The 23,251-nt window shown below is 38.3% G+C and overlaps 1 protein-coding gene across 9 annotated transcripts in view; it reads right to left on the bottom strand.

Moving 5' to 3' along the window:
- Positions 272-23,251, bottom strand: part of ZMYM1 (zinc finger MYM-type containing 1) — a 34,123-nt gene continuing 11,143 nt past the window's right edge. Inside the window, exons 2-11 of one of the 9 annotated variants that reach the window (XM_021095889.1) lie at positions 19,863-20,032; positions 18,642-18,714; positions 16,553-18,175; positions 13,706-13,856; positions 9,874-10,045; positions 9,573-9,785; positions 5,913-6,066; positions 4,960-5,097; positions 4,751-4,788; positions 272-3,652 (exon numbers count right to left, since the gene is read on the bottom strand). In XM_021095889.1, the coding sequence (XP_020951548.1) occupies positions 1,331-3,652; positions 4,751-4,788; positions 4,960-5,097; positions 5,913-6,066; positions 9,573-9,785; positions 9,874-10,045; positions 13,706-13,770 (3,102 nt within the window). In that variant the 5' untranslated portion in view covers positions 13,771-13,856; positions 16,553-18,175; positions 18,642-18,714; positions 19,863-20,032 and the 3' untranslated portion in view covers positions 272-1,330. Of the gene's footprint in view, positions 3,653-4,750; positions 4,789-4,959; positions 5,098-5,912; positions 6,067-9,572; positions 9,786-9,873; positions 10,046-13,705; positions 18,715-19,862; positions 20,033-23,251 lie in introns of those variants that run through there. The other 8 variants (XM_021095891.1, XM_021095895.1, XM_021095888.1 and 5 more) reach the window with 8 other exon arrangements.

Raw genomic sequence — 23,251 nt, 5'->3', positions numbered from 1 at the left:
GTTTTGCATGCTGCAGGCATGGCCAAAAAAACCTAAAAACCAAAACAACCCCCTCACCCCCCACAAAACAAAGTAAAACTGATGAGAAAAAGAAATAGCAAGAGAAAAGTGGCGGAGAAATATTCTTGGAAAAAAAACAAAAAAACAAAAAACAACCCAGGCTCAGATATATCTACCACTAAATTCTTTCAAGTCTTAGAGGAACACATTTCTTTTGTTATCTAAACTCTTCTGAAGTATAAAGATAGAAAAAGAGTCATTTTTTTCAGAATTATTTGAAAATAGTCATAATTTAATAAAGTACATTAAGAATTCCTATTATGTCATCAAGCTATTGTATCAACCAAAAATACAGCAATATTTAGATTTTTAATGTTTAAATGTGAGATTTCACAGAAAAGGAAATACAAATGGCTCAAGCAGATATTCAACCTTATTCTTAAGTGAAAATAAAAAAATTCCACTGTGATTTAATCTCTGCAGAGATTAACATACCATACCATTATTCAACTAACAGATTGGCAAAGATCAAAATGTTTGTTAACACTTTATCAAGATTCAAAGAAACAGGCACTGTTACACATTGTTGATAGGACTATAAACTGGCATAATCCTTGTAGAAAGCAATTTGTTAATATATCAAATAAAAAATGCAAAAATCTTCTGACCTAATAATTCCAATTTAAAGTTTTATCTTATAGCAATTCACTCATGTGCAATATGACCTATGTACTGGTTATTAAATGCAGCATTATTTGTAACACTAGAAGATTAGAAAGAATTAAAATGTCTATCAGTAGGGACTACTCCAATATTTTTCTGTTCTTTTGGCCACACCTGCAGCATATAGAAATTCCAGGCCAAGAATCCAACCTGTGCCACAGCAGAGACCCAGGAAGCTATAGTGACAGTGCTGGATACTTAACCTGCTCTGCCACAAGGGAACTACAGGGCTGCTCTAATATATTATGATATATTCATAGAATTAAATCTCATGCAGTTGTAAAAAAAAGAATCAAGAAATTCTTTAGGTACAAATATGGCACAATCTCAAAAATATGTTAAGTGAAAAAGGCAAGTTAAACAGTGTGCACTGCAGAGTACATTGAATAAGTATCTCCAGAAGGATATTTAAAAAACAGGTAATACTTCTGGGAGTGGGAACTGGGTATTAAGAGAAGGAGACATTTCACTGTACATCACTGTGTCATGAATTTTGAACCTAGTGAATATTACATGTTCTGATTTTTCTTATAAGACAGAAAAACTGAAATAAAAACTGCAATATCCAAAAGAAAAATTCTTTAACATAAATTCAAGTTAGAGACTATTATATTTCTTTCACCTGAAGGATAAATTTTTCCACAATTTCATTGAGTCTTTCAGGCTCCATCAGTTTACTTACTAATTCCTGCTCAACAGCCATTAGGGCCAAGCCACTAAGCTTTTCTTGTCCCCTGGTATGACATAAATATGTTTTAAGACGAGCCAGTATAGAAAATGAATTTTCAACACTTGCTGAAATAACTGGCCAAGACAAAGCAGTATATAATAGCTCTGATATGCAAGGAATATTATTGTGAAGACCATGCTGAATAAACAAATAACCAAGATTGCTGAAGTTGATACAATCATACTCTAGGACAAAGTTGAGCTTTGCATATTGCCGATAAAATCTAAGTTCTGGGATGATGTCTGCATCAAGTTTATAAAATTCTTGGACATCTTTGGCTGCTGCTTCATTTAATGGTTCATTCCATTTAAATAACAGTTCTGAAATTTGCTTCATCTTACAGTAATCAAATTCTGAAAAACACAATTTTAAATTTTGTAATATAGTATCCAAGCCTTGGTAATAAATGCTAATTTTATATTGTTCTTCTGTTGAGGCAGGAAAAAACGTGCACTCTGAATTGCCAAGATCTACTGTTTTCTTAAGTTTTTTTCTTTTCTGAAATGAAGGTCTTTCAACCTCAAAACCTTTACAAGTTATTTTTTGACAAATTTCTTCTGCTCCATTCCAGAGAGTTTTGAAATAGTTATCATTTCTTTCAGATGATAAACATTCCAAGATTGCTTCTATTTTTGAAGACAAAGAAAAAATGTCTATGGTTTCACTTTGAAGCTCCTTAGAAAGAATTCCTGTAACACTTAGTACTCGATAAAGAAATTTCAAACAAAAGATAAATTCAAATTTGGAAACCAATGCCAACAAACCACTCAATTCATCAGCTGAACTTGTGTTTGAAGAATGGCTTGACAGAACTTCCAGTGTTTCAATGATCTCTGGAAGACCCTCAATCACAGACAGTAATGTACGATCACGGACTGTCCAACATGATTGCGAGGTATCTTTCTTGCATGTTTTGTTTTGACTTAGTTTATAAATGTTTCGAAAATGTGCAGACATTTCCCTAGACATATGAATAGTGTTGAACAAAGAACTGAGAGTATTTAGAGCGCTTCGGAGCTCTTTTACTTCTTTACAAAATCTAATCACCGCTAAATCCAAAAAATGTGCATAACAATGTAAGTACAAAGCTCTTGGCTCTTCCTTCTTGAATTCTGCTGCAATTTTATTAAATTTCTCCCTCCAATTACTGGTACTATCATATGCCTGGCCTCGTATTTTATTCAAATCAATTCCAATTTGCTGCAGGTAAGTTTTAATAGTCCCATGTAAGCTAGTCCCAGTCTTCTCTTCAAAATCCATGAAACCCAAAAATCTTTCTTTAATTAATATAGTTTTTGATGTTTTTTGTGGGTACCTTACACAAATTGAGAGCTGCCCTTTAGTGGCACTATCAGTTATCTCATCACATATTATTGAAAAAGCTGAGGAGACATTGATCTCATTCACAATATCTTGCAACATTTCACTCTTTATTATTTCAATAATATCATTTTGAATTTGTGTACTATTATAGAAGTCAACTTGCGAATTCATAAGTTGAAATACCTGTTCTCCTTTATCTTTTGCTCGAATTTCTAACAATTCTAAAAAATTGCCTTTATTCACAGATGAAATAGACTGGTCATTTCCTCTTATAAGTAAACACTGCTTTCCAAGAAATAAAATATTTTCAATTATAAGCTTTAGGTATTTTTTATTTCCATCAATCTGTTTCGAATGTTTAGATAAACTGTCATTAACAGCTTCATCACTAACAACTTCTTCACAAAACTGGTGTTCCTTCCAAAACTGCAATGACTTCAAATGCATTTCACTTTTTTCATGCTTTCTAAATTTTTCCAGAGCTTTTTTCCAATTGGAAATTCCTTGGGCTGCAAATGATTCTCCTCTACAGCTAAAAATTTTCTGGCAGAACAAATGGCACGAATAACAGAATATCACATCCTTTTTAATACTGTTTTCTAATTGCTGAAAATTTGAACACCAAGATTTTTTAATACTTCGTGATTTACCTTTAACTTTTTGTACTTTGGATGTAAATTTTGGATGACATAGTCCATCGCTTATTTTCATAGATTTCATATTGTATGTAGCATCTTGGTTTGACACATGATCTTTTTGTACTTCTGTACTGGAGCCAACTGTGTGCTGACCAAGTACTGATGAAGATGGTGAAAGGCTTGGCTGCTCCACATCAGCAACACCATTACTTGATTCACAGGGTGAAATCTTAGAAATCTTGGGAGAAGAATGATAACATTTAACAGTTTTCAAATAATAAATTAAAATATCAAACATGGAGTTCCCGTCGTGGCGCAGTGGTTAACGAATCCGACTAGGAACCATGAGGTTGCGGGTTCGGTCCCTGCCCTTGCTCAGTGGGTTAACGATCCGGCGTTGCCGTGAGCTGTGGTGTAGGTTGCAGACACGGCTCGGATCCCGCGTTGCTGTGGCTCTGGTGTAGGCCGGTGGCTACAGCTCCGATTCAACCCCTAGCCTGGGAACCTCCATATGCCGCGGGAGCGGCCCAAGAAATAGCAACAATAACAACAACAACAACAACAACAAAAAGACAAAAGACAAAAAAAAAAAAAAAAAAAAAAAAATCAAACACATCCATTCTAATAACAAAATCAATAGATGATAGTAGTTATAGTATGAGCTCCAATAGGGGGAAACACTAGCAATTATATATAATTTAGTATTCTTATTAATAATTTCATGTCAAACTTGAGATTTCAGAAGCTGAATGTGAATACAAAAAGGTGTTTACTGGGAGTTCCCATCATGACTCGGCAGTAACGAACTCAACTAGTAACCATGAGGATTCGGTTTTGACCCCTGGCCCCACTCAGTGGGTTAAGCTTTGTCGTGAGCTGTGGTGTAGATTGCAGACCCAGCTGGGATCCAGCACTGCTGTGGCTGTGGCTGCAGGTGAGGCTCCAATTCAACCCCTAGCCTGGGAACTTCCATATGCTGCAGGTGTGGCCCTAAAAAGCGAAAAGAAAAAAAAAAAAGAAAGAAAAAGAAAAAGAAAAAAAAAAGTTTATTGCTGTACATTGAGACAGGAATGAATATGCTCACTCTCACACACACACACACAGAGTACGTTTAAGAAAAGGAAAAGTTAAAAGAGACTGTGAGTCCCCCAGTGGCCTAGTGGGTTAAGGATCCAGTGTTGTCACCATAGTGGCTCAGGTTGCTGCTGTGGTGTAGGTTCAATCCTGGGCCCAGGGAACTTCCACATATTGCAAGCACAGCCAAAAAGAGAAAAAAAGAAAAAAAGAAAAAAAAAAAAAGAAGAGACAGAGCAAAAACAGTAAGAATAAAACTTACATCCGAAATGACATTTGCTGTTACTGAAGAAACTGTACCTGTTAAAATAAAGCAGTAATTCAAGGTCTTATACCAATCTATAAAATAGCATCATTAAGTATAATTGCTTATTTCATATTAGGCAACAAAAGAAAACTTAAAAGAGAGATTCTATATTCTAATCAAGTATGGGAAAACTGTATGTCAGACATCTTCACATCAATTTTTACCTTGTAATACATCAGCGTTCATGATGGGCAGGGTATCATGAGTATCTGCCAATGACATTATATTGCTTATAACTGGAGTTGTATCTTTCTTTGGAGAAAGGAGATCCATTGAAGCATCATGCACCATGGGAACATTTACTGATAAAACAATTTAAAAATTTCTTATAAATTAGGCAGAATCAATTCATCAGAAAATACTGTTTAATAACAAGTGTTTCAACAAATACTGCCAATATCTGATAGCTTTAAGTACTGCTGGGTATTAGAGTAATTTTTATTAGGGTTTAGGGATAGCCAGGTTCTTTAGGATAACATTTATACTGATAATTTACATTTCCCACCATTTTATCTTTCACCTTTGCACACAATTTCTCAGTTCTTTCATTCTATTCACTTAAAATGTCACACAAATCTTTACTGAGATATTACCCATGAAGAACAGAAAAGAGATTCTATAGAATCCCCTAATGAATATCATTTGTAACTCTTTCAGGATTCATCTTTCTCAATACAAATGGAGCTAGGTGGTATCTAAGTTCCTACTGGAGAGATTTCTATAATAAGCCAATATGCATGATGGACAAGCCTCAGAGGAATCATTCACTCCACTGTCCATGTAATTACTAGAACGACTGCTCCTACATGAGGCTATTTGATGGAATATATAGTTGGCCCTGAATTATCTGGCTTTGTCTATTAGTGAACATCAAGGAATTTCCAACTAACTCTACTTCATGTGAAAAATGTAATCGAATAGACTCATTTTTATAAAGCGGGGCTAAAGAGAAGATTCTATATTCCAATACAACAATCTTTACAAATAAATATTAAATTTCTGGTGGTGAAGTAGTCTTCCTTTTATGCAAAAATACTGGAAAACATTTCTTAGAAACAAGTTTTAGATTATTTTGACTTTTAAACTAAATCTTTGATAACTGATAAACAAGTATTACCTGTAGAAGAGTCCATCTTAGTTTTACTATAAGTGGAGAAACAATTAATAGAACAGAAAAGCTCTGTCTTCCCCAGGTCATTGGTAGTCTCAATTATTTCATCTGAGGACTTCAATGATTTGCAAACAACAGATATAAGTGTTTTGGCTGGTTTCTGTCAGAAAGTAAAATAATATTTATATTCCTAGTATATGACATATACCCACTACCATCCCTCTTATTTGAAATATTATTAATAACAACAATGAAGTTATATTTTTGCACTTCCTTAAAAACCAGAAAAAGGGAGTTCCCACTGTGGTGCAGCAGAAATGAATCCATGATAGTGTAGGTTGAATCCCTGGCCTTGCTTAGTGGGTCAGGGACCTGGCATTGCTGTGAGCTGCAGTGTAGGTCACAGATGAGGCTAGGATCCTGAGTTGCTGTGGCTGTGGCGTGGGACAGGAGCTGTAGCTCTGATTCAACTCCTAGTCTGAGAACTTCCATAGGCAATGGGTGGGCCCTAAAAATCAAAAATCAAAAACAAACAAAAAAACCAAAACCAGAAAAAAAGGCACTTGTAGATTTGTAAAGACTAAAATGAAGGAAAATCAATGCTAGAGAACTATTTGTCGATTTGTAGTACTTGTCAGATAGATAGATTAATAGCAATCGTAATACAATGAAGAAAGTAGTCATAAAAGATTCTCATCATCCCAGGCAACCAAAGCCAACTGGATAAATGAACGAAAGTCTTATAGATCTTTCCTCAATGCCAACTTGAGCATCAACTTAAGAAAGCCTTCTACTGGTGCTAAGGAGGAGCCAAAGAGGTCTGCCTAACACATATTACAAGATACTGTGGGAAATCACTGTTTTCTTTTTGTCTTTTGTCTTTTTAGGGACGCCCCCGCAGCATATGGAAGTTCCCAGGCTAGGGGTCTAATCTGAGCTGTAGCCGCCAGCCTCCACCACAGCCTCGCTGGATCCTTAACCCTCTGAGCGAGGCCAGGGATCGAAGCTGCAACCTCATGGTTCCTAGTCGGATTTGTTTCCAGTGCGCCACGACGGAAGTCCTGAAATCACTGTTTTCTAGGCTAACTTTAGGTAAACATTGCAAGCACATTTTAAGAAAGCAGCACGGAGTTCCCATCGTGGCGCAGTGGTTAACGAATCCGACTAGGAACCATGAGGTTGCGGGTTCGGTCCCTGCCCTTGCTCAGTGGGTTAACGATCCGGCGTTGCCGTGAGCTGTGGTGTAGGTTGCAGACGCGGCTCGGATCCCGCGTTGCTGTGGCTCTGGCGTAGGCCGGTGGCTACAGCTCCGATTCAACCCCTAGCCTGGGAACCTCCATATGCCGCGGGAGCGGCCCAAGACATAGCAACAACAACAACAACAACAAAAAAAAAAGACAAAAAAAAAAAAAAAAAGAAAGCAGCATACAAGCAGTGGAGGTATAGAACACAGTACATTGTGAATACAGATTTTCTGTGAAAGAAAGGGATACTGGCAAAGGAACAATGATACAAAAAGCAGGGTAATTTTCTGAAAATTACTATTTTTTGTCACAGTAATTATATTTGTCAAATAAAAGTACATATTTATTAGTATGAATTTTGACATTTTCAGAAATATAACAACTCACCAATATTTAACATTAACTAAAAAATTATAGTGTAATAATTTTAAAATAATTTTTTATTTATTAGAAAAGCTAATACTTAACTAATATACTCTATTAAGAGGATGTGGCAGTTCCTGTTTGGCTCAGTGGGTTAAGAACTCGACTGGTATTCATGAGGATATGGCTTCGATCCTGGCCTTGCTCAGTGGGTTAAGGATCTAGTGTTGCCATGAGCTGTGGTATAGGTGGCACATGTGACTCAGATCTAACATTGCTGTGGCTGTGGTACAAGCTGGGAGCTATAGCTCTGATTCGACCCCCAGCCTGGGAACTTCCATATACTGCAAATTTGGCCCTAAAAAGCAAAAAAAAAGAAGAAAAAGAGGATGTGCTTGGGAGTTCCCACTGTGGCACAATGGGATCGGCGACATCTTTGCAGGGCCTGGATGCAGGTTTGATCTCCAGCCCGGCACAGTGGGTTAAAAGGATCTGGGATTGCCACAACTGTGGCTGGGATCTGATCCCTGGCTTAGGAATCCCATATTTTGTCTGTGGTGCAGACAAAAAAGAAAGGAAAAAAGAAAAAAAGATGTGGCCAAATTATTTACAATTAAACCAAACAAGCCATTTTTTAAATTAAAAGGCACTTATCAGACACAACCTAGAATAGATTTATAAGGAGATCCTGCTGAATAGCATTGAGAACTATGTCTAGATACTCATGTCGCAACAGAAGAAAGGGTGGGGGAAAAAACTGTAACTGCAATGTATACATCTAAGGATGACCTGACCCCCTTGCTGTACAGTGGGAAAATTAAAAAAAAAAAAAAAAAAAAAAAAAAATTAAAAGGCACCCCATTTTTGGATTCATAGGTTTGAATATTTTTCTAATTCTTGATTATAGTTCACTAACAATATGGGTTTTCTCCATTATCACTATCGCACGATTTTTTTTTTTTTTTTTTTTGCTTTTTTTAGGGCCGAACCTGCAGCATATGAAGTTCCCAGGCTAGGGGTCCAATCGGAGCTACAGCTGCCGGCCTACACCACAGCCACAGCAATGCAAGATCCAAGCCACGTTTGCAACCTACAGCTCAGCTCACAGCAACACTGGATCCTTAACCCACTGAGCAAGGCCAGGGATTGAACCCGAAACCTCATGGTTCCTAGTCTTAATTGTTTCCACTGGGCCACAATGAGAACTCCACTATCACAATATCTTAAATGCAGCAGAGCGTATTAGGTGGTGCTTTTTAACTCATATAGCCACATGAACCCTGCTCTATCACATAGGCTGAGTAGTCAAATACAGGCTCTTAAAAATAGAACAAGATTTACTGAGTGTGAGGGATAAAGAAAGGAAGGAATGGCATTAATTGCTTTCAGATAAAGGGTTCTATGCCTTCTATTTTCCTATTTTTGGTCCCAAGGCAGGATATTCTCATGGTGTAGGCTTTCTGCCATAGAAAAAATGTGGCTCACAAATTACCTATTTGAATTGTAGCTTGTTTTAATTGTTCAATTGCTTGTTTTTAAGGAAGAATTTATACAGAGAGTTGAGTTTCAAGCATCATCTGAAAGAGTAAAATATTTTGACAGTCCACCTCATGAAAGGGGCTCAGATCGCTAATTGTGATTATCTCACTTAGTCCAACAGATCAGGGCCAGCTTCTCTGCTCTCACAGCCACCCACCCAAGCCTCTTCCTATCAGCAACAGGGGGGATTACTTCTCTTTGGTTTATTGCCTCCTATGACTCCTGATTGAGGAAAAGCATGTGACATTCTTGATTCACCTTAACCTTGCTTAGGTGTAAGAATTAAATACATGGAATTAAAGATAAAAACACTTTTGTGGTTGAGTCTCACTGACCATAGACTATTCTATTCCCAATGATACTAAAATCTATACCCTCACATTTTCCTAAAGTGCAAACAATCACAAGCCAACTAACCGAAGGGACTCAATCTTCCTTTTATTTTCCCCGAGTCCTATACAATCAAATTCAAATTTCAAATGGAGTAGTCTCACTTGATGCAACAGATCTTTATTCATACCTGCTTATATGCTATGATACTCTTTGAACTATTAAAGGAATGAGACTGTCCTTCCATCTGAAGCATATCAAACAGATTAGAGCTGGTGTAACAGTAAGCTCCACAGTTCTCACAACAGTTCATGATGAGGTTGTTAGCAGAGTGAAACTTGGAAAAACAGGCATTACTGCAAAGACTATGTTTCACGTTCTGGTATTTTACTTCATATTGAATCTAGGATTAAAAAAAAGATTCAGTAAAAATTCTGATATTTAAGCAGAATAATAAGAGCCCTTAAAGGTTAAGAAAAACTGCAACTTACAAGAGTAGTCTTCTGACACATACTGCACTTGGTTGAAATACTATTAGAACATATGGTAACAAATGGTTTTCTTTTCTCATATGATGAAAGGCAAGACTGGCTGCAAAAATTTTTACTTGTGGTAGTATCTTCCAGCTGGACACTGATCACATCCTTTAGATTTAAAATATCTCTAAAAATAAACAATAAGGGCACTATTAAACTGTTTTACCACAATCTCTTTCTCTTCATAAACTAAATCACTCCCTTAACTACTCTCTCCTGTTGTTTCATGTACTTGAAAAACTGTGAAATAGTAGGAACATCATCAGCCTTGAAATACGAAAACCTAGATTTGGTATCTAGTTCTATCACTTACATTAAGTAGTAATGATTAAGTCGTTTATAATCCCTAAATGTTAATTTCCTCACCTATAAAGTAAGGATTATAAACACATCTGACAGTACAGTTTTGAAGATTACCTGGGCCTCCATTAGTTGGTGCTAGTGATGATAAAATGCTTTTGAAAAAAGTCATATATTCATACCTGATGAACTCTGCAATCTACAAGACAGAGGATTTTAAAGTTTGATCTACAAATCTCTCAGGACTTCCCACATACTTTCTGGAAGCCTACAAGATCAAAACTATTTTCATAATATTAACATGTTATTTGCCTTTTTCACTGTGCTGACATTTGAGCTGATGGTGTAAAAGCAATGGTGGGCCCCTGCAATTCCACTTCTAGGTATATACCCCAAAGAACTGAAAACGAGTACTCAAAAAATTACATATACACAAAAGTTCCTAACATCGTTATTTACAATAGTCAAAAGATGGCAACAGCTCAAATGTTCATCAACAAATGAATAAACAAACTGTGGTACACAAATTATGATACATTGTTCAACTATAAAAAAAGGATGAAGACTCCAATAAAATTTTTTAAAAAGTAAATAAATAAAATGAATCAGTAAAACCAACAAGGACCTACTATATAGTAGGGAACCTACTATATAGCACAGGGAACTCTACTCAATATTGTCATAACCTATATGGGAAAAGAATCTGAAAGAGAATGAATGTATGTATATGTACAACTTAATCACTTTGCTGTACACCTAAAACTAACACAACATTGTTATAGTGAATCAACTATACTCTAATTAAAAAAAAAAAAGGATGAAATACTGATATACATGCCACAATATGGATGAATCTTGAAAACATGCTAAGGGAAAGAAGCCAGACACAAAAGATCACACATCTTATGACTCCATTTACATAAAATATTCACAACAGATAAATTGATAGAATGCAGACTGATAGCTGCCAGGGGTTGAGGGGACTGGACATAGAGGAATGGGGAGAAACTGATTGATAATGCTCTTTAGAGTGACAGAAATGTTTTGGAACTAGATAGAGGTACTAGTTGTACAATACTGTGAATGTACTAAATAGCACTGAAATGTTTGGGGTTTTTGTCTTTTTAGGGCCGCACTCATGGCATATGGTAGTTCCCAGGCTAGGAGTCCAATAGGAGCTGTAGCTGCCAGCCTATGCCACAGCCACTCGGAATTAGAGCCACATCTGCGACCTTACACCACAGCTCACGGAAACGCCCGATCCTTAACCCACTGAGCGAGGCCAGAGAATGAACCCACGGCCTCATGGATACTATTTGGGTTCATTAACCACTGAGCCACGACAGGAACTCATGAAATGGTTTTTGTTATATGAATTTCACCCCAACAAATTGGGAGGGGGAAAAGAAAGCAATGGTAGGTAAAACTGCCAGAGCCTTACTTAAGACAAATCAGGGCAGTGATACAAAAATGTACCAGTATTTGTGCTATTCACTGCCATGAATTTGCTGTAAAGTTATTTACTTTATTAAAACTCAACCCTTGAGTACATCTTTTTAATATTCTGTGAGATGAAATAGGACAGAGGCATAAAGTATTTCCCCTACATGTCAAAGTATGATGGTTATCTCAAGAAAAATCCCATGTGGAAATGTTAAGAGTTACAACCTGAGTTAGCTACATTTTTCATGGAATACATTTTTACTTGAAAGAATGACTATTAGACAAACTATGGCGAGAAGTGGCTATCTGGCAGGTATTTTCTCAAAGATGAATAAAGTAAGACCGTTACTTCAAGGGAAAAAACCAGTAGAAATCACTGCCAATGGTAAAATCTGAGCTTTCATTGAAAATGAGAATTGCGGAGTTCCTGTCGTGGTTTAGTGGTTAAGGAATCTGACTGGCATCCAGGAGGATGCAGGTTCAATCCCTGGCCTTGCTCAGTGGGTTGAGGATCCAACGTTGCCATGAGCTGTGGTGGAGGTCGCAGGCTCAGCCTGGATCCTGGATCCTGCGTTGCTGTGGCTGTGGCATAGGCCAGCAGCTATGGCTCCAATTCAAGCCCTAGCCTGGGAACTTCCATATGTCTCAGGTGCGGCCCTAAAAAACAAAAAGAAAAAAAAAAAGAAAATGAGAATTGTGGGAAACTTCTGACACCTTCTGCTTGATAACTTCTTAACACGTAAGACTTTCTGGATGAGATCAGTGATTTTTGAAAAAAATATGATTTTTAAAATACTACAAATGAAACATGACAACATTTGAAAGATCTGCATACCTCAGTGAACCAATATTTTCCAATAATGATAGCAAAAATTATTCATGGGTAAAAAAGTACAAATAGACAAATAAATTTTAACATGACAATATAAAACTCACTGACATGGTTTCAGATTCCACACTGCAACTAACCTTTAAGAAACTATCACTCATATAGTATCAAAGAACATCTACAATTATCTGAAAGGCTATTAAAACACTCCTCCCTTTTCAAATATTTATTGTAAGGTCAGATTTTCTTCAGACTTCAACCAAAACAACTTTTGGTAACAAAGTGAATGCAGAAGCAGATATAAAAACTCACCCAGATAGTAGTTCACCAACTAATAAAACAATATTAATTTTTTTTTGAAACTTCTCCTCACCAAGTTTTAAAAAGGCTATCTTTCATAAAAATACCATTAGCAACATGCACCAAGTTTACTACTTTTAAGTGAGTTAACAATTAGTTAAAAATTACTCAGTTTTAATTTCTAACATATGTATAGGTAGATGTAACCTACATAAACTCTTTGGGTCTTCAAAAAATGTTAAGAGTGTAAAGGGGTCCAGAAACCAAAAAATTTGAGAACAGCTACTACAGGAAATACTAAGATACCTGGCAACCTAGAACTCTTAAGAGTATCAGTCTTCCAGGATAATGGTTTTCCATATGAAATATTCTTGAAATAAACATTATTTTTTTTTTTCCTTTTTGGTTACATCCATGGCATATGAAGTAACAGAACATCATAGCTTAGCCTAGCCTACCTTAAATGTGCTCAAAACACTTATTACCTACAGTTGGGTAAAATCATCTAACACGAAGCCTATTTTATAATAAAGTGATATCTCATGTAATTACTGAATAGTGTACACAACATAAACAACAGAATGGGTGTATGGGTGTAGAATGATTTAAGTATATGAGCTGTTTACCCTCCTGATCATGTGGCTGAGTGGGATCTGGGCTCACTGCCGCTATTCAACATCATGAGATTATCATACTGAATGCTACCGTACTAGCCTAGTAAAAGATCAAAATTCAAAATTCAAAGTAGGTTTCTACTGAATGTGTATCACTTTAGTACAACTGTAAAGTCAAATCACTGTTAAGCAGAACCACTGCAAAATGGAGACTAACTGCATTATAATTTTCCTATCTACTAAAATAGCACCAAAATAACAGGTTAATTTTCAGTATCACAAAATCAGTTATTTTACTGACTTAAAATGTAGCTCTACATGCAGTATCTGCAAGTTCCTGCTGCGATGCAATGGGATCAGCGTCATCTCTGGAGTTCTGGAATGCAGGTTTGATCCCCAGCCGGGTAAAGTGGGTTAAGGATCCGACACTGCCACATCGGGAACTCCATATGCTGCAGGGTAGCCAAAAAAGAACAACATAACAAAATAAAATAAATGCAGTATCTCAGTTGTGACACACTTTTTTCCTATGATTCACTACATGCCAGGCAGTGTATAGGCCTTGCAGTTATAAAGATGAGTATGGGCTGGGAGTTCAGTGGAAACGAATCTTACTAGCATCCATGAGGACGCAGGTTCAATCCCTGGCCTCACTCAGTGAGTTAAGGATCCGGCGTTGCCATGAGCTATGGTGTAGGCCAGTTCCAATTCAACCCCTAGCCTGGGAACCTCCATATGCTGCAGGTGTGGCCCTAAATAAAAAAAAAAAAAGAAAGAAAAAATGAGTATGGGGAGTTCTCTTGTGGCACAGTGGGTTAAAGATCTGGCACTGTCACTGCAGCAGCTTGGATCATGGCTGTAGCACAGGTCTGATCCTTGGCCTAGGAGCTTCTACAAACTGTGGGAATAGCCAAAAATAAAAATTAAAAAAATTGAGGATAATCTGGTCACTAACGTTAAGAGATTCTGAGAGTTCCCTGGTGGCCTAGTGGGTTAAGGATTTGGTTTTGTCACTGCTGTGGCAGGGGTTTTATCCCAGGCCTGGGAACTTCTGCATGCCATAAGTGAAGCCCCCCCAAAAGAGAGAGAGGTTCATAGTCTAACTGAGGCAACATCAATTATTTAAAAAATATTACTTTTGTGATCAATGCTTTGGGAATTAAGAACACTATAAAAAACACAGACCATGGAACAACTGTCTGGATGTGGGGGGTGGGTAGTAAGAGGACAGGAAGGAATGGTATGGGAATAGACAAGGGGGGAAGATATTTGAGGCAGACCTTTAAGATAGCAAGAAATCACCCATACAGAAAGGAAGGCAGAAGAAACTACACTGGCAGAAGCATGGTAGTCTGAAAATGCTTACTGGCTTTTACTGCAACTAGCATGCTAGATTGCTAGCTTCTAATCTACTAAGGCCTTATTTAAAAAGAAAATCAAAGAGTTCCTGTGTGGGTGAGTGGGTTAAGGATCCAGTGGCACTGGCACTGCCTGTTATGGTACAGGTTCCAGCTCTGACCCTGGAACTTCCATATGCCTTGGGCACAGCCAAAAAATAAATAAATAAATAAATAAAAATAAAAAACTTTAGGAGTTCCCGTCATGGCGCAGTGGTTAACGAATCCGACTAGGAACCATGAGGTTTCGGGTTCGGTCCCTGCCCTTGCTCAGTGGGTTAACGATCCGGCGTTGCCGTGAGCTGTGGTGTAGGTTGCAGATGCGGCTCGGATCCTGCGTTGCTGTGGCTCTGGCGTAGGCCGGTGGCTACAGCTCCAATTTGACCCCTAGCCTGGGAACCTCCATATGCCGCGGGAGCGGCCCAAGAAATAGCAACAACAACAACAACAACAAAAGACAAAAAAAAAAAAATTTTTTTAAAAGAATTTTTTTTAATAAGTTCCTAAAATTAGCTTAACCAAATGCTGAGCATAGGTCTGAACAACTTTCCTACAAATAATACAGCATTAATGCCTGGGCCTCTTTTGAACTCTATTGATTTCTTTCAGGATCTATGGATGGTTTTAACTGGGATACAGTATAAAAATTGGAATTCTCTTCTAGCTCAGCAGATTTAAGGATCTTATGTTGCCACTGCAGCAGCTTGGGTCCCTGCTACAGTGTCCAGAACTTCCCCATGCCTCAGGTATGGCCAAAAAAAAAAAAAAAAAAAAAAAAAAGTATGGAGACGACACTTAAACTCGTAGCTTTCAAAAAAGGAGTCTTATCTTTCTAACGTAATTTACAATGTCCTTTTCAAAGCTATCATTCATTTGATTCATGAAGCAGAATAAAAACTATATCACACAAAACAGATTTTAAATCATTGTTATTTGGAGTTCCCATCATGGCTCAGCAGAAACCAATCTGACTAGTATCCATGAGGATGCAGGTTTGATCCCTGGCCTTGCTCAGTGGGTTAAGGATTCAGCATTGCCATGAGCTGTGGTACAGGTCACAGACACGGCTTGGATCTAGCATTGCTGTAGGCCAGCAGGTATAGCTCCCATTCGACCCTTAACCTGGGAATCTCCACATGCCATGGGTGCAGCCCTAAAAAAAGAAAAAAATCTCATCAGTAACTGATAATTAAAATCTTGAGAACTTTATATCAATACAAGAGGCTAATGAACGTAGAATAAAAAGTTCTAAAAGAGATCACATTGTGGTTCAGCAGGATAAGAACCTGACGGTCTGTGTGAGGATGCGGTTCCAACCCCTAGCCTAGCTCAGTGGTTAAAGATCTGGTGATGCCGCAAGCTGCAACATAAGTTGCAGATGCAGCTTGGATCCAGCATTGGTGTGGCTGTAGCTCTGATTTGACCCCTAGCCCAGGAACTTCTATATGCTGCAGGTGTGGCCATTAAAAAAAAAAAGTTCTGAAAAAAGTACAGATTACTCTGAACAATGGATGGCCTCTCCTAGCCTAAGCATCACTATACCACCTTTCCACCAACCTATAAAATAGTATTTTGTACCAAAACAATTTTATTCCAAAGGAAGTAAAATTTGTTTTATGTTTTGTTCATATTGGACTCCTCTGCTTTAATGAACAACTTACACACTAAATCTTCCCTGTTTTGGCCTTTACAATCTTAGAGCTCTGCTGAAGCTGTGTAATGGGTAAATTCCAAACATAGCAACATGATACCTTAACTTCTCAGGGCCTCAGTTTCCTCAAAACCAAAAGAGAATGTTTGGATTAGATGATCTCTAAGGTCCCTTCCAGTTTTTTGATTCTGTAGAGAGAGAAAGCATGCTAAAGAGAGTGCCATATAGCCCACAGCAAACAAGAAAAAGGACAAAGTATAATATTAAAGTGTTTAAAAAGCACAGGAGAAAGGTAAGTAGAGTTCTGGGAAGGAAGACTTGGAGCAAGGGGTAACTCCTGAAGCAGCAGCCAAATGAAGAACTGAAGCAACCAATATAAAGGGTTTGTGAGTTTGTTAAGAGAACAATAGCAACAGCTAACATACATTGGGTTCTTACTATATGTCAGGATTGTTCTGATCACTTAAATATATTATGTAATGATTGTAATTCTTACATTTAACAAAACAGGTGGGAATACTAAGACAGAAGTTCTCACTGCTTTTCAAAACTTTAGCACATATATGAATCACTTGGGGATAAGTGCAGTTCTGATTCAATAGGTCTGGTGAGACCTAGGATTCTGCATTTCTAACAAGCTCTCAGATGTCGCTGATATAACTGCTCAGGGATCACAATGAACGGCAAAATGTAAACTGAGGAAGCAAGGTTCAAATTATGGCGATCTGATTCCAAAACAAGAGATTATTTGAAGAGAATTTATTACATTTAGTAGCAAAACTGGTGGACTATGTGTTTTCTTATTCTGAAACAAAGAAATTGAAAACATAACATTAGAATTTAATGAATACTAGGACTCAAAGCACTCATCCTTTATACATCTCAGTGTAGAGTTCAAAGTTCTGGACGTTACGAAATACTACTACTTCCTTTCTCCTCACCTAAAAAAGTTAACAAAAAAGACCCCAATAATAGTTCAAAGAAAACTTTAAAGATAACATACATACATCTATGTTCACCAAAGACTATTCTATTTTTCAAAAGAATTAAATATCTCCATTTGCTATTACAAGAGAAACATTATATAATTTTATACCTTGGAAGATCCAAAATAACTGTTACATGATTATTTTTTTAGTAGGCTTCTCCCTATACATTTAAACAGTAAAATAGAATGGGTATGCAATAACTCCACTTACAGAGAATTTCAAATAAAAAGAAAATGAAAATAAGTTTCGGAAGTCACATTATTTAAAGCTGAAGTGAAACACAACTCCTATCATTTTAACTTCTGCAAATCTCTTGATAAACAAAGAAACTATTTCTGAAGAGTCTATTAGAGGAACTGAAGCTTCCTTTCCCCAAACCAAGATGATTACTTCTTAAGACAAAAAAGAAAGAAAGAAAATGTAGAAAATTATAACCAAGATCTATGTGGGGAAGTAAAAGGGGACATAATTTAGAATGATATACTTTGAGCAGTTTGAACAACTTCTCTTGGGAAGAGCTGGTGAATTGACAGATGAAATGTATTCCGTGATGCATGGCGTGGAGCAGAAAAGCTGAGTAGACCCTTTCCTCTGATAAGCAGTTTGTCCCTTCTGAAAAATTTTTTTACAACCAGAACAGGAGACCTGAATTGCTGTAGTTGAAACCGAAGGAAGCATCTTATTCATGCCAGATGACTCCAGAGAAAGCTGAATGCCTGTAGTCAACTGAGAAGCTATAAACACAAAACAGGAAGGAAAAAAAATTGTGTTTACATAAAATTAAGTACTTTTTCATTATCTTTTAGTGGTTACTTCTCCTGGACTTGAAACCCAAAACAAATAATGCACTATTCAAAGGCATTCTTGGAGTTCCTGTTGTGGCTCAGCATGTTATGAAGCCAACTAGTCTCAATGTGGATGCGGGTTCCATCCCTGGCCTCACTTAGGGGGTCAAAAAGGATCTGGCGTTGCCATGAGCCATGGTGTAGGTCGAAGAAGTGGCTCTGATCCCATGTTGCTGTGGCTGTGGTGTAGGCCAGCAGCTATAGCTCCGATTCAATCCGTAGCCTGAGAATTTCCATAGGCTGCAGGTGAGGTCTTTAAAAAAAAAAGAAGAAAAAAAAAAGGCATTCTTAAAAAGTAGACTAAATTATAAATTGGCTGTCATATGGGTCAGATTAACTTAAGTAATTCTATTACCACTGTCTGAAAATGTAGTGTTTATTTTCAGGTCATTCTCCTGAGTTTTGGGCTGCTGGGCTTGACGATACTCCTAAAAAAAAAAAAAAAAAAAAGTTGAAAATAATGAAAACAACCAGTCAATCAATAGAAAATGATAAATGATACTTAAGTCTGTTTAGTGAACTGTATAATTGAATTGAATATGGACGTAAGCACTCTCCTTTTAGTGACCTTCAGCTGATAATACCCATCAGTTAGTACAATATTTTCTACTGTACCTAGATATGACTTTACTTTCCCTCCTTGTTCTGATCACTGACAGCTAACATGTATGAAGACCTTAAACACAAAAATTGTTAGAATGGGCTGAATGAGTCTTACAAAGCAGGATTTTTTCAGAGCAGCAGGCAATCTACCTAAACTTAATCCATGTCTGAATATCTGTGGTTTGAAAAAGCAACAGGTACTTCCTAGATGGACAACATTCTCCTCTCTTACCAACAAAACAGGAGTCATACACTCACTTGGTATTGATTTACTTTAGGCTATTTCTAAACAGAATATAAGAGATAAATTAAAAATGAAACTAATTTGGATAAATAATAAAGAAAAATTCTAAGAATTTAAAATGTACCAATTCTACTACTTGATAGAGACAGCAGCATAAAAACACATAACTACTTATTAGTACAGTTTCAAATTAAGAAAAATGAAAACAAAAATGTGTTAACCTCAGTTAAGCCCATAATACCATAAGCAATCCTTTTATGAACCCCCAAAACTCATCTCCAGTCTATCCTACTCTCATATTCTTTTTTTTTTTCCCCCTGCTTTTTGGGGCCACACTTGAGGCATATGAAAGTTCCCAGGCCAGGGGTCGAATCAGAGCTACAGCTGCCAGTCTACACCACAGCCACAGCAACAAAGGATCCAAGCTGCATCTATAATCTATACCACAGCTCAGGGCAACACCGGATCCTTAACCTACTGAGCGATGCCAGGGATGGAATCCGAATCCTCATGGATCCTAGTTGGGTTCATTAACCGCTGAGCCGCAAAGGCAACTCCCCTACTCTCATATTCTTTCATATACTCACTACGGCACTAACCATACACCTTTGTGTTACCTGGTCAACTGCTTTGGGGAAAGAATTAAGATTTTCAACTAATAAAGCTGCATCTGCATAACCAAAATTTATAATTAATGCTACTCTAGAAAAAATAAAGTAAAATATTTACCTGAGCATTGTCGGGTTCTGTCTTAATTTCGTCTAGCCCCTTCAGTTGTGGTGCCACTGTTTTGTCACATTCACCATCTATTGGTAATTCTTTCATTTTAGCATCTGATGCAAAGAAATTCTCCAGTTTCCAACTAATGGGGTTCTTCTTGGAGAACAGTTTCCAGATTTCTAGAATAAAATATGAATGATGGCAGTCTGATTTTTAAAAATTAGTCCTTTCAAATATAGTAATTTTCTGGAAGCACAAAAGGCTCTTAAAACAGCTTGCTCTGAGGTTCTTCACATTACCAACACTGGCTTCCTTCCATCTATTACTCCCCAGTATAGCTTTGCTTTACACTTCTCCAGGAGATAAACCTCTACGCTTTCTTCTATCATAGAGACTAGTATTCTCTACTTCCATTCCCCCAGGCCTGACTATAACATAAAGCCACAAAACCTATCGGGTTCTTAGAAAATGTAAAGCCTTCTGAGGTTAATCCAATCATCTATACTCACTACCTTTCCACCACATTGCCCTCCTCTAGAGCTAGTTATCATCTGCATCTTTAACTCTTCTTCTCCTTACTGGTTCTGAAACCAAGTAGGACCCTACGGGGCTCTCCTGGATACAAGTCTTTTCTTTATCTGTTCCCTGCGTGTAGGAAATAGGTTTCATTCAGCCCCCTTGACCTTTCCTAGTTGCAAAGGGCAGATTCAAAATAGTTGCTATGAGTTCCAATTGTGGTTCAGCAGGTTAAGAACCTGACACAGTGTCTGTGAGGATGCAAGTCAAGGATTCAGAGTTGCTGCAAGCTGCTGTGTAGGTCACAGATGTGGCTCGGATCTGGCGATGCTGTGGCTGTGGCATAGGCCGGCAGCTGCAGCTGATTCAACCCCCAGCGGGGAACTTCCATATATGCTACAGGTGCAGCCTGAAAAAGAAAAAAACTGGTTGCTAATCAGGGAAGGGAGGGAAAACAGAAACAAGCGAGGAATAGTCAGGAAGTTCCCTTCGTGGCTCAGCGGTTAACGAACCCGGCTAGGATTCATAAGGACGTGGGTTCGATCCCTGGCCTTGCTTAGTGGGTAAGGATCTGGCGTTGCCATGAGCTGTGGTGTAGGTTGCAGACGCAGCTTGGATCCCACATGGCTGTGGCTGTGGTGTAGGCTGGCAGTTGGAGCTCCAATTTGATCCCTAGCCTGGGAATTTCCATATGTTGCAGGTGCAGCCCTTAAAACCAAAAAGGAAAAGAGAGGAGTAGTCAAGATACAGTAGTGCAGCTTTGGGGGCAGGGTCTTGGTTCCTCCTCAAGGAATATGTTATATCTTTGAGCGCTTCTGCAGAAAATAAGGCCCCTACCCAGGTGGAGGATGGTAACTTTGACCTGAACACAAGATTCCTAGAACACTGCCCTGTTACCAAACAATCAGTAGAAAGTCACACCCTCACCTCAGATTTTGTCTTTTAAAAACTTCTCCCAGGGGAGTTCTGGTCGTGGCGCAGTAGTTAATGAATCCGACTAGGAACCATGAGGTTGCGGGTTCAATCCCTGCCCTTGCTCAGTGGGTCAAGGTTCCGGTGTTGCCGTGGGCTATGGTGTAGGTCGCAGACGCGGCTCGGATCCCGCGTTGCTGTGGCTCTGGTGTAGGCTGGCAGCTACAGCTCTGATTCAACCCCTAGCCCGGGAACCTCCATATGCCACAGGAGTGGCCCAAGAAATGGCAAAAAGACAAAAAAATAAATAAATAAATAAAATTAAAAAAAAAAAAAAAACAAAAAAAACTTCCAGGGAGTTCTCTTTGGTGGTTCAGGTTAAGGACTCAGCATTGTCACTGCAGCAGCTTGGATTGCTGCTGTGGCATGGGTTTGATCCCCCATCTAGGAACATTCACATGCTGTGAGTGCAGCCAAAAAAATAAATAAAAACTTCTTCCAGAAAACCATCAGGGAGTTCAAGGTTTCTGAGCATGAGCCACTCATTCTCACTGCTAAGCCCTGCAATAAACCTTCTTCTGCTCTAAACTCCAATGTTTTGGTTTGTTTGGCCTCACTGTGTATAGGACACACGAACTTGTGTTCAGTTATAGTTCATCTCATAGAAGCATTTAAATACAGTCAAAAATCCAACTTCTAGAGCTACTTACTGCTCCCCTCTGACCACTCCTTCTCGTCTTTAAATAAAAAATTCTGGAGTTCCCTTCGTGGCGCAGTGGTTAACGAATCTGACTAGGAACCATGAGGTTGCAGGTTCGATCCCCGGCCTTGCTCAGTGGGTTAAAGGATCTGGCGTTGCCCTGAGCTGTGGTGTAGGCTGCAGACATGGCTCAGATCCTACGTTGTTGTGGCTCTGGTGTAGGCCGGTGGCTACAGCTCTGATTCGATCTCCAGCCTGGGAACCTCCACATGCCGTGGGAGCGGCCCTAGATAAAGCAAAACAAACAAAAACAAAAAAAAATTCTCTCCTTCCTTGAACCCTATGACTCTAAGACCTATTTCTCTTCCTCTTTGCCAGTCTTTTCAAACATTCAATTCACGTGTTTCTAAGTTTTGGGTTTTTTTGTTTTTTTTTTTGTCTTTTTGCCTTTTCTAGGGCTGCACCCACAGCATATGGAGGTTCCCAGGCTAGGGGTCCAATCAGAGCTGTAGCTGCCAAGCCTATGCTAGAGCCACAGCAACGCAGGATCCAAGCTGTCTCTGCAACCCATACCACAGCTCACGGCAACGCCAGATCCTTAACCCACTGAGCAAGGGCAGGGATTGAACCCTCAACCTCATGGTTCTTAGTCGGATTTGTTAACCGCCATGACGGGAACTCCACCTGTTTCTAAGTATTTGTGTTCCTCCAGAGCACAGTTCCTCAGGACTCTCCTTGCATTTTCTATGAGCACAACCTGGAATTCGACCATCATCTAGGCTAATTTTCTCCTGATCTCTAGCCCATATACCTAACTGCCTATTAAACAGCCCTACTTGGATGCTCCACAGCTTCTTCAAATTCAAGAGATTTAAAACTATGTTCTTATTTTATCCCCATAAAACTGCTTTACACATGTTCCCTTTCTTGGGAACTGGCACTACTGTATATACCCAATTTCCCAAGCCAGAAATCTAGAGAGTCCTAAGTTCCTCTTCTTGCAAAGTTCCCACATCTAATTGCCAAATTGGATCAATATACCTTGTAATTATGTCTCAAATCTATTTTTCCATTACACTTAATGCCTCCCCAAAACCCCACCAATGATTTCCTTTTTGGTAAGTAATGTTAAAAAGACCACAAGCCCAAAATGGACTTACTTGTGCTAAGTCCCACCAAGACTTAATACCTAACCTAAATGCAGTTTTAGCCTTTCCAAGAGGAGTGGAATTTTAAGCCAATCAGTTGGTTAATTTCCTGGTTAGCACTG

Source organism: Sus scrofa, chromosome 6 (genome assembly GCF_000003025.6).
Source record: "Sus scrofa isolate TJ Tabasco breed Duroc chromosome 6, Sscrofa11.1, whole genome shotgun sequence".
Taxonomy (NCBI): Eukaryota; Metazoa; Chordata; class Mammalia; order Artiodactyla; family Suidae; genus Sus; species Sus scrofa.
This window is presented reverse-complemented; position numbering and strand designations above follow the sequence as displayed.